The 12,742-nt window shown below is 36.9% G+C and overlaps 1 protein-coding gene across 19 annotated transcripts in view; it reads left to right on the plus strand.

The window, feature by feature from the left end:
- ATG10 (autophagy related 10) overlaps positions 1–12,742 on the plus strand; it is a 260,981-nt gene that overhangs the window by 151,153 nt on the left and 97,086 nt on the right. For all 19 annotated transcript variants that reach the window (XM_047862227.1, XM_047862255.1, XM_047862221.1 and 16 more), the window contains one exon: positions 10,610–10,748. In XM_047862227.1, coding sequence (XP_047718183.1) covers positions 10,610–10,748 — 139 coding nt within the window. The remainder of the gene's footprint in view (positions 1–10,609; positions 10,749–12,742) is intronic.

A 12,742-nucleotide genomic window follows, 5' to 3' on the forward strand; every position in this document is an offset into this window, starting at 1 on the left:
TCCCAAAGTAGGCACTTCATGTATATGTGAGGCAACCACTGGGGTGGTTTGCTGACCACTTGCATTAGCATCACCTGGAATGTGGTAAACAAGGTAGATTATTAAGTACCATCCCAGAAGTGCTGAGTTCAAAGGTACAGTGTGGGGATGGCGCCTGAGAACACAAATGTTTAATAACATCCCCTACGCCCCAGATCTGATGGTCCTTGAAGAGTGAAGCAGAAAACCTGATGCTGGTCATGTTTATTTACTTTTGAGAGAGAGAAAAAGAGAGAGAGAACGGGCGAGGGACAGAGAGAAAGGGAGACACAGAATCCGAAGCAGGCTCCAGGCTCTGAGCGTTCAGCACAGAGACCGATGCAGGGCTCCAACTCAAAAACTGTGAGATATGACCTGAGCTGAAGTCGGACGCTTAACCAACTGTCTGAGCCACCCAGGTGCCTCTTATGCTGGTCTTTCTTATGTAACATGCAAAGGGGAAACTCTGAACACGTTAGACTGATTCAAAGCTCAGAATACTGTTGAAAGTCTTTCCCTTTCTCCGTTTAGTCATGATTGCCATTAGGGGTTTCTGATTTTAAAATCCCTTATCCTGCTAACTCTTCTTGCTTGTAGCTGCTCAGCAATCCTAAAACGTAGATGAGAAGAACCATCCTTTCTTTAGAGAAGTCCTTGTAAGCCCTTCTGATTTTTTTTTCCTCAGAAAACAATGTTATTTATATATTGTTCTGATGTAAGGGCTAATTGTCATTGGCATATGATAGGTGCTATTAAACACTATTACCCTTCCCTCCCCCCAGGGGAGCTGTGTTCTCTGGCATGGAGTCTAAGAGACAGCCTTGAACTCATCCGATTTGCTAGCTGTCCAGCTTCAGGCTCAAGCTGCCTTGCTATCTCCTGCACAGTCCTAAAGGAAATAGGGCCTAAGAAGCACTATGGAGACAACTGTAAGCATGCAGAAAGCTGCCAGATGTGCTTTGGTGGGTTTCTGGGTCCCCTCCCTCCTGCCTTGCCCTTTAGCTTGCCAGGCTGCAGAGCAGGATTTCATCCCACACAGGAGACAGATTCTTTATCTCAGTAGGAACCCACATTGGCCATGCTGATGCTAATTCTCTCCCCTATGTGGAAGCTGGAAGAGCAAAGAGTCATGTATTTTTTTTCCCTTAAAAAAAAAAATCAGGAGTAGTAGTGATAATATACCTAGAAACAGGGGGAGCATCACTGAGATGCTATTCTTGGGATCATCTTGGTGACCACCCTTTGTTGTTCACCCTGAGTACTATAAGACAGATGTCTGCCTTGTGTTTAACCCTCTCTTGCACACCACTTACTACATTTACAATTGTTGAAAAAAAGGCCATCACTTGGAAGGGTTGTTGTGAGTCACTCAAAAGCCACAGAGATCATGAAAAAAGTCATTCTAGGAGTGAAGATAGTGAAAAGATCACCCCAATCTAAAACAAGTGAAATGGAAAAAAAGCCTGCTTTTACTTAGAGTTCCACCTAGATTATTTTTATAATTCACTTTAAATGTTTTAATAGTTGAAATTCTTTCTTTTTTAAGGAATTGACTTTTCAGTGGTTTGTTAAAAAGCTTTCATCAGCTTTTATCACTTCTGATGACATTAAAAGCCGTTGGCTCAAGAAAATCAAATGAGGGGTGCCTGGGTTGTTCAGTCAGTTATGAGTCCGACTATTGATTTTGGCTCAGGTCATGATCTTGTGGTTGTGAGATGGAGCCCTGCCTCACGGCTCCATGTGGAACCCGCTTAAGATGCTCTCTCTCCCTCTCCCTCTGCCCCTCTCCCCTGCTAGCTTGCATGTGTGCTTTCTCCGAAAGGAAGGAAGGTAGGAAGGAAGGAGGGAAAGAAGGAGGGAGGGAGGGAGGGAGGGAGGGAAGGAGGGAAGGAAGGAAGAAGGAAGGAAACTAAATGAAGTTTGTTACATAGCCCATTTTTCCATTGTAGATGGCTTATGTGTCCACTGATGGATACAGCTACAGACTGCCTCTGAACCAGCACTGCCCCCTTGTCACTCTTTGGCTTCTTGGCTGTGATTCTGGCTTGTTAATGTTAGGTTTGAATAAAAAACTTGACTGGTAGAAGATAAACAAATAGACTCTCTTTTCCTCAAGGGGACATTATGAATAAAGCTCGTTACTTAGGTTTGCTCAGTAATAGTAATAGATATTTTTAGTGATAGAAGAAAAGTTTTTCTTCCTTCAATTACTTTTTCCTGTAGGCTAAATAGAGATATGGATCTCATTTCTTAAGCCCAACACACTATTTGGGTTTGCTTTCAATAAAATATCTATGAAGTGTCTTCACCATGATCCCTCTTTAATGGGATTTAGTTGTAAAGCTTAATTCATATCAGATTTTCTAAATGAGAGATCACTGTAAACTTACTGTTAATTGAATTCAATAAAATCAAGGTTTCTATAATTAACGTGAACCACTTAATCTTTTTGCTCCTTGAATGAATGTAATTTTCTAAACACAGGTATCTTCTAATATAATGACATAGCAACATTTTGAAGAAAATAAAAGTGCATGTGACTTCTTTTTCTAGTAACTCTTAAATCAAATTAAATATACCCAAATCCCTTTTTAAAAACATAATAAAAGTAATAAAATTTTAACAAATTTACTCAAATGTTAATATTAATCTGATGTTCCCCAGAACATCAGTCCAATTTAAGTATGCTAATGGTTAAGAAATGGCGTACTACAGTACAAAGAGCAGTGGTTTCAGGGTTTCCACATAGGTTATAACTAACTGTGCCTCTAACTGGGGGTGACATTGGGTAAACTACCAACGTTTCTGGGATTTGTTGTTTCCATCTGCAAGATGAGTGTTAGGCTATATGAAATGATTCTTGTTTCTTTCACTGTTAGAGTTCTGTGATTCATTATATTGCGACATGGTATCAAAAACCTTTGTTATTTTGTTTTTTATTTTGGAGAATTTAAAATATTAACAAAAGTAGACAGAATGATATACTAATAAATACCAATGAACTCAATAAGCAACCTCAGTGGTTACCACCTTATGGCCAGTGATACCCTTTTCATACCTTTGTCCACTGACCCCTTTCCTGTGTTATTGTAAAGCAAATCCCAGACATTAGCCTGTTTTTATTAACCTGATCCCGCTGCCATCTGTATTGTTAGCACCTGAGGTCTTAGAAATTTTGGGTTATTTTTAGCAAGACTCAAATTGCCTCACTATCTTTTCATTTCTTAATAGAAACATTTTAGTTAATTGTAGATACACATGCAGAAATAATCAGAATGATCCCGTGTACATTATACCCACTTTCCTGTGGGTAATCTTGTGATATCTTGTGAATCTATTATATAATATCTCAACCAGGATATTGGCATTGATACAGTCCATTAATCTTATTTGAAATTCCTAGTTTTACTTGTTTTTTTGTGTTTGTGTGTGTATATTTTTGGTCCTATACATTTTATCATATGTAGGTTCATGTATCCACTACCAGAGTCAAGATATAGAACCCTTCCAACACCATAAGGATTCCTCATGTTGCCCTTTTGTAACAATAGCTCACCTCCCTCTGCCCACCCCCCAACACTAATCTGTTCTTTGTTCATTTCTAAAATTTTATCATTTCAAAAATGTTCTATAAATGGAATTAAATAGTCTGTAACCTTTCTGGATTGGCTTTATCACTTGCATGATTCCAGGGAGAGTCACCCAGGTAGTTGTGTGTATCAATAGTTTGCTCTTTTGAAGAAGTAACCACCAATACCACAGAAACACAAACAATTGCAAAAGAATATTATGAAAAATTTTATGCCAACAAATTGGACAGCCTAGAAGAAATGGATAAATTCTAAGATACGTATAGCCTACCAAAGCAGAAGCAGGAAGAAATAGAAAACTTGAACAGACCAATTACCAGCAATGAAATTGAGTCAGTAATCAAAAAACTCCCAACAAACAAAAGTCCAGAGCCAGATGGCTTCACAAGTGAATCCTATCAAACATTTAAAAAAGATTTAATACCTATTCTTCCAAACTGTTATAAAAAACAGAAGAGGAATTTTATGAGGCCAGCATTACCTTGATACCAAAGTTGGATAAAGACACCACAAAAAAAAAAAAAAAAGAACTACAGGCCAATATCTGTGATGAACACAGATGGAAAAATCCTCAACAAAATACTAACAAAGCAGATCCAACAATATATAGAAAAATCATTCACCATGATCAAGTGGGTGGGATTTATCCCCAGGATGCAAGAGTGGCTCAGTATTTGCACATCAATCAACATGATACATCACATCAATAAGAGAAAGGATGAAAACTATATGATTATTTCAATAGATGCAGAAAAAGCACTTGACAAAGTACAACATCCATTCGTGATAGAAACCCTTAAGAAAATACGTCTAGAGAGAACATACCTCAATATAATAAAGGCCTTATATGAAAAACCCATAGCTAACATCATGCTCAGTGGGGAACACCTGAGAGCTTTTCCCCTAAGGTCAGGAACAAGGCAAGGATGTCTACTCTCTCCACTTTTATTCAACATAGTATTGGAAATATTAGCCACAGCAATTACATAACAAAGAGAAATAAAAGGGATCCTTTCTCCACCTCCTCCTTAACACCTGCTGTTTCTTGTGTTGTTGATTTTAGCCATTCTGACAAGTATGAGGTGATATCTCATTGTAATTTTGATTTGTGTTTCCATGATGGTGAGTAATGTTGAGCATCTTTTCATGTGTCTGCCATCTGTATGTCTTCTTTGAAAAAACATCTACTCATGTCTTTTGCCCATTTATTAATTAGATTGTTTTTGGGTGTTGAATTTTATAAGTATTTTATGTATTTTGGATACTAACCCCTTACGAGATATAACATTTGCAAATATCTTCTCCCATTCAGTAGGTTACCTTTTGGTTTTGCTGATTGTTTCCATCACTTTGCAGAAGCTTTTTATTTTGATGTACTTCCATTAGTTTATTTTTACTTTTGTTACCCTTACCTCAGGAGACATACCTAGAAGAAGATTGCTATAGCTGATGTCAAAAAGGTTACTACCTCTATTTTCTTCTAGGATTTTTATGGTTTCATGTCTCACATTTAGGTCTTTAATCCATTTTGAGTTTATTTTTGTGTGTGATGTCAGAAAGTGGTCCAATTTCATTATTTTGCATGTGACTGTCCTGGTTTCCCAGCACCATTTGTTGAAGAGACTGTCTTTTTTCCATTAGATATTATTTCCTGCTTTGTTGAAGATTAACTGGTCATGTAGTTGTGTATTTGTTTCTGGGTTTTTGTTCTATTGATCTGTGTTACTATTTTTGTCTGGTGCCATACTGTTTTGAACCTACAGCTTTGTAATATAACTTGAAGTCCAGAATTGTGATGCCTCCATCTTTACTTTTCTTTTTCAATGTTGCCTTGGCTTTCTGGGGTCTTTTGTAATAGCATAAAATTTTTAGGATTGTTTGTTCTAGCTCTGTGAAGAATGCTGTTGGTAGTTTGATAGGGATTGCATAAGAATGAAATCTTGCCATTTGCAACAACATGGATAGAGCTAGAGACTTCTATGCTAAGTGAAATAAGCCTGTTTGAGAAAGACAAATACCATATGGTTTCATTCATATATGGAATTTAAGAAACAAAACAAATGAGCAAAGTGGGGGGAAAAAAAGAGAAAGAGAGGCAAACCAAGAAATAGACTTTTAACTGTAGAGAACAAACTGATGGTTACCAGGAGGGAGGTGGGGGAAATAGGTGATGGGATTAAAGAATACACTTGTTATGTAGAGCAGTGAGTAATGTATAGAATTGTTGAATCACTATTTTGTACACACGAAACTGATATAATACCGTATGTTAACTATACTGGAATTAAAATTTAAAAACTTAAAAAAAGTGAAAGCAAAAACAAAATAGTTTGCTCTTTTAATTGCTGAGTAGTGTGATGTATCACAGTTTGTTTAACCATGACCTATTGAAAGACCTTTGAAATATTTCAAGTTTTGGGCTGTTGTGAGTAAAACTGCTATGAACATTCGTGTACAGTTTTTTTATTGCTCTGAGATAAATGCTCATGAGTACATTGGTGGGTCATATGGTAGTTATATGTTTAGTTTCATAAGAAATTGCCATATGATTTTATGCTCTAAGCAGCAGTGTATGAAAGATCTAGTTTCTCTGCATCTCCACCATCATTAGAAGGTGTCACTATTTGTTATTTTAGGCATTCTGATAGATACACAGTGATATCTCATTGTAGTTTTAATTTGCATTTCCCTGATGGCTAATGATGTTAAACATCTTTATTTGCCATTTGTTTATTATTTTTTTGGTGATCTTTTGCATTTTTACTCCTCCATTTACTTCTTTTCAGACTTTGTTGTGGGGATAGTGTTGCTGGTGAATTATCTATGAAGTGTGTTGTAGAATACTTAGATGGGAAGAAACAGATTTGCTACTGAATTAGAAAGTACTGTTTACTGTGGTTCTCAACTCAGTGTTAGAGTCTCTGGGAATACAAAGATGAATAAGGCAAGAACCGTAGTCTACAACCATTTGGTACTTTTGGAAGGGAAAGCAGAAAAGATGTAGAAGTCTGAGATTTCCACATTGCATGACACTTGCATGGGCGTCATAACAGTGACTGTGAATGATGTAAGGATCCTAGCAGACACAGGTCAAGGATTGAAATTCATTTAATATGAGTTAAGGATGCAAAAATGTCTTTGCCCATAGCTAGCTGCCCAGAGCAGCTAGAGCAGCACTGGGAGACATAGCAGCACTCCCAATGAGGAGAGTGCTCAAGCTTTCAATCCCCACAGAGGTATCCTGCTGATGAGAATAGTGGTTACAGTGAGAATTCTCATGGCTCTTCAGAAAGTGTGTTCTGTCCCCTCTCTCTTATTCCTTGGGTCTCCTAACTGTTCCAGAGAAACTGGATTTATGCCCAATTGATTACTACTGGGATGTATCTGGCATCAGCCCCAGCGCATACCTGAGTGTTGAATTTGAATTTAGGTGAAGGAAACTTCTTTCTAGGAATTTCATCCTCCCTAGCAGGACTGAGTCTCAGACAGTCTGTATCTGAAGTTTTATGTAGAAATTAGTAACCCAATTCAATATTTGTTTAAGAATTGGACAATGATGGTCTAAGATGAGAAATAGTTCAATACAGAAGAATAGGGAATAAACACACACACACACACACACACACACACACACACACACACACACATTTAATTTATAGTAAAGGTAGCATTAAAAAACAATAGGGGAGGGGCGCCTGGGTGGCGCAGTCGGTTAAGCGTCCGACTACAGCCAGGTCACGATCTCGCGGTCAGTGAGTTCGAGCCCCGTGTCAGGCTCTGGGCTGATGGCTCAGAGCCTGGAGCCTGTTTCCAATTCTGTGTCTCCCTCTCTCTCTGCCCCTCTCCCGTTCATGCTCTGTCTCGCTCTGTCCCAAAAATAAATAAAAAACGTTGAAAAAAAAATAAAAAAAAAAAACAAAAAACAATGGGGGAAAGAATGCACTATTAGAAATCATCTGGAAAAAATCCTTACCTCACACCATACACGAAAACACAATTCAGATGGATTAATGATCTAAATGAAATTTAAAAACATGTATTTGTATGCAGAATAAAATTTAACATTTTTATAATTTTTGAGAGTGAGGTGGGGGTGAAGTAGGAGGTCTTTCTTTTTTAATTGTCAAGTTAGTTAACATACAGTGTAGCCTTGGTTTTAGGAGTAGAACCCAGTGATTCATCTCTTACATATGATACCCAGTGCTCATCCTAAAGAGTGCCCTCCTTAATGCCCATCACCTGTTTAACCCACCTCCCTCCCCACCCTTATCAACCCTCAATTTGTTCTCTGTATTTAAGAGGCTCTTATGGTTTGCCTAAGTAGGAGGCCTTTTAATGAAGACAGATAACTCAGAAGCTGCAAAGAGAAAATGTACAGATTCTACTACATAAAAGTAAAAAAAAAAATCTTCAGGATAAAATATATAAGAAACATGGTTAAAAAGAAAGCTGAATGAAATGTTATATGTACATATTTATATACGTACTTCTACATATCGCACATATCCTTGCACACCTTTGTTTTTTCTATGATGCAGAGAGATATATCTATATCCAATAATGTTATTTCTAATATACAAAGAGTATAATTTTATAAGAAAGATGCAAACCAGATATCAGAAAAATAGGCAAAAGGATAAGAGCAGGGCAATCAAAGAAGAATGCAAATGGCCAATAACCATATGAATAGATGTTCACTTTCACTAGTAATCAAGAATCTAGAATTTACAACCAAAAAATGATGTTTAAAAATTCATCAGGGGCCCCTGGGTGGCTAAGTCAGTGGAATGTCTGACTCTTGATTTCGGCTCAGGTCATGATCTCATGGTTTGTGAGATCGAGCCCCACGTCAGGCTCTGCACTGAGTGTGGAGAGCCTGCTTTAGATTCTCTCTGCTTGCTTTCACTTGTTCTCTCTCTCTCACAAAATAAAAAAAATAAAAATTCATCACATAGGCAAAATTAATAACAAATAATGTTCAAGTACTTATGGGATATGGAAAAGACATTCTCCTACATTCTTGCTGGGAATATAAATTGATACAGCCTTTTTTTCTGGGGATAGATTGGCAGTATGTATTGAAATTTAAAATGCACATACCCTTTCTTAAAATAATGCCCCCTTTTGGAATCTGTACCACAGAAAAAAGAGGTATAAAAGGATATATGTGCTAAGATATGTATTGAATTATTAGTTGTAGTAGCAGAAAATTATAATCAGCCTAAAATATCTAGCAATATGGACATACTAAAACAAATGACTGAACAAACTATGGCACAGTCATGTATTGGAATACAGTGAAGCCATCAAAAGAAAGAGCAAAATCTATAGTACTGACATGGCGGACATGCTAGGATGCCCATGATTTAATCAATGAATATGTGTATGTGTTGTGATTAAATCAGGGGTGGGTGAGTGGGTGTATGTGTGTGAATGTGTTTGTAGGCGAAAAAATTCTAAAAGTATACACTAATCTGCTAAAAATTATTACATACCTGGGGTATAGAAGTGCTAGGGTAACGGAGATTTCCCTTCTTTTTATGTACTTGTGCAGTGTTTGCAATTAATGTTTTTTGTCACAAAGACATGATGCTTTATAATGTTAAAAAAGAAAAGAAATTATAAATAAATGCTGACCAACCTAATCTTTGACCAAAAGAAAGAATTTGGTTTGAAGAATTGCTTTAAAAGGAGGTACAGGTAACATTGCCTAATGACAGTTCAAATAAACAAACAGAAAAACCTCTTTCTTGCTACTGGATTAACTTTCTGTATCTGGAATATATATTTCAGTGATTTGTCTCTGGTTATTTAATTCATTGTGTTTAATTGATAGTGTTTACTGGAGTATAGTGAAAACTATTTTGTACGTATCTTAGGTTGTGATTTATCCAGTGTAATATCTCCCCCAATGCATTGACTGTGAGTGGGGAATTAGTAAAGCAGATACGGATCTGGAGAGCAGTCTGTGGCTTTACTTATCTCCACAGGAAACCTTATTTCTTATTGATAAAGTTTGAAATCTTTCCTGTAACTCTTTCCAATTGTTCATTGTTGTTACTGTTTTAATGAGAGGTAGAAATGAGCCAAACCAACCTGCTTCTTTCCTTTTACTAATTTAATTTCAAAGGAAATTCTTCAGTCCAAATAAATAAGTGAGTGTGGATGGAACCAGATTCTGACTCAACATGTCCAATTAATTGCTTCCAAACATTAAGATAAATTCCTCAGAAACACTCACAAATAATAAAAAATCCACCAGTAAGGAATAATTAGTGAGAAGTGAGCTGGCTAGAGCCATCTATGCTTACAAAAACTGTATTTAAGTTGACATTAATATTTGCCATCTATTCTGTTATAAATATCAAGATTTATTGTAGAAATATACCACCGATAGCACAATAATAAAGAAAACAGACTCATCTCAGGTTTTGAAATGTACCTAACAAACTCAACCTCTTGCAAAATAACTTTCTTATTCAAAATGGAACTGGGAATTGTTCAGCACACAATGAATCATTTTTTGGCAAGTACAATAGAATCTTTAGGGACATTTCACAGCCTCTTGTTCAATTGTTAGGATGTTTTTAGCTTTCACAGGTAGGGAAGAAGGTAGCTTGTATAGCCATCATCTTGTTGCTAAAATTGTACAGTAAAGATTTTTCAGAGTTGCTGTTGCAATAGATCTTTTTGCCTTTTTTCCCCCCTTCTTGTTTCTTTACCCAGAGCTGCTTTGTCTCTCAAAAACAATCTGGAATTACTTAATGCTAATGTTTTCTGGTTTTACTATTTACCCACGACTCAAATGTTAAACATTAATGTTGGAAACTCCCTTTTCCTTACCTCATAGTCCTATATTTGTTTAACTGTTATTTTGCCAGAAGAAAACCTCCTCTTTTCCCTTTCTGTGTTAATGTACTTTTTTTTTCTTTAAATGACAAACACATTTTCTCTCTCTCTCTCTCTCTCTCTCTCTCTCTCTCTCTCTCTCTCTTTTTCAGGAGGCTTTAGAACTACCCCTGGATGATTCTGAAGTGACTGAGACCACAACGGGAAGCCAAGTGATTAAATATGAATATCATGTTTTATACTCCTGTAGCTACCAAGTGCCTGTGCTTTACTTTAGGGCAAGCTTTTTAGGTAAGACCATGTCGGAAGCTAAATGTAAATTCATAACATTTACATGTAAGGCAGAAAGCAGATTTAGAAAATTATTCCTGAGAGGAAAAAAAAAATAGAGTTAAAAATAAGAAAAGTGTGGGTGAGGTAAGGTTTTACCAGTAAATTTTCTCATGCTTTAGAAAGAGTATCAAGACTTCAGAGTGAATGATATCATCCCAGCCTTAAGTCTGATCTTCAGATTCTTGGCCTCTTGCCCAACGTTGACTAAGCCCCCCTGGCCCTTTTTCTTTTCTTTAAACAAGTAGGAACAACTTAAAGCTACAATGTTTATATACTTCTAACTTTACAGTAAAAATTTCTTTCAATGTAAGCGATTCCATTAACTCAAAAGCCCCCACGCCTCCTTTCCCAATTGCTAATAATTATTTCAGGAACTGTTTATCAGTTAGTTCAAGCTATGTTTAAAAATAGCACTAACATTTCCTTAGACCATCTATACATCTCCAGTGCCTAAGTTTTCTGAGATGCTGTTACTCAACTCGTTCTCCTTGCCAAAGAAGGTGAAACACCCTGTCTTCTCTGAGGACTTGGCTGATAAAGCTTATTTAATCAGCAGCCACATGAAGTCCTCCCCCCATAGTGCCATGAGGACTCCCCCTTCTTGTCCTCTGCCTAAACCGGATCTGCATTGCAAGGCTCTGCCTCCCCAGCCTACCCTTTCCCCTATTTCTCCTTTTCTATATGGCCTATCTGCAGCATTTTGCATTTTGAACAGCCTTCTAACTTTTTCTGGATAGCTAAGACATCTGAATTTAGCCAGTGATATTTTATTTTTAATTAAAAAGTAGCTTAAGCTGCTTTGAATGTGTATTTGGTAGATTTAATCACTTGCTGCCTTATATTGTTTAATGGTCTCTAATTTTGCAGTGTTGGCGGTTTAACAAGCACTTAGGATTTAAAACACAAGAACAAATTCTCATAGACTCCCTGGTGAGAAGATTTTAATCTGAGGTGCACTTCCTAAGAACTGACAATTTGGGGTAAATTTTCAACATGGGACATGGGGAATTGAGGACACTGATAGTTACTAATTTGTGAACTCTTGCTGCAGGTTTATCCATATGATTATTAAAGGCCTTGAAAACATCCACTTTATTATGTTGTAATTCTATTTGGTTTGGAGTCCAAACATTAAAGGAGGGTTCTTGTCAGTGAACTCTGTTATACTAAAAAGTAGAAGGGGATACATTCATTTACCACGGGAGAGGGAAATATTTTTCTTGTTTTTGGTTTGCAGTGTCTCTACCCAGTACTTTTCTAGATTCAAAGACATATCAAGGCTGCAGGTAGAGGAAATAGGACACCACTTCTTCAATACTGTACTTTCATATAATTAGTATTCACCATAAGCAGTTAATCACCAGAGAAGAGCTCCCAGAGACAAAACAAGTTGTTTAGCTTGTCAGCATTAGGGAATCGGAGGTGTTGAAACATGACTGCTTCTAGCTGGAAGTGGGTCTTGCCGAGGCTGGTGGATGAGCTCATATGTGCACTTTGCTCTTATGTGCCAACAGCTCCCCTTACAGTACAGCACAGTAATTGTTCCTGCAAGTGCGATTATATTTTAATGAAATTTGTGTACTTCCCAAGATCTTTTCTTTATGATGGTTTGCTTTTTCTTCAAAAACGAACAAACAAACAAACAAAAACCCCACTAACTCTCTTGGATCCTACCTATATACTTTTAAGACACCCTTTATTTATGCTTAATGAAAGAAAGCCAAAACAAGTCATTTGTTTCATACAGCAGGATTCCTTGTTCCTTCCTCCCTGTTCTGTGTTGTGTGGAATGAGCCCTAGGAATTTTTAAATTCCAGAATTTATTTAGTGTTTATTCAGGTACATTAAAATATCAAATTTAGTTTTTCAAAGCATACTGGGTTTTTTCCTGTAGAGAAACATGAAAAATGGTTCTTTCCTTTATCATATTCTAGGAATTTCTTTTCTCTTTT

This window comes from Prionailurus viverrinus, chromosome A1 (genome assembly GCF_022837055.1).
Source record: "Prionailurus viverrinus isolate Anna chromosome A1, UM_Priviv_1.0, whole genome shotgun sequence".
Taxonomy (NCBI): Eukaryota; Metazoa; Chordata; class Mammalia; order Carnivora; family Felidae; genus Prionailurus; species Prionailurus viverrinus.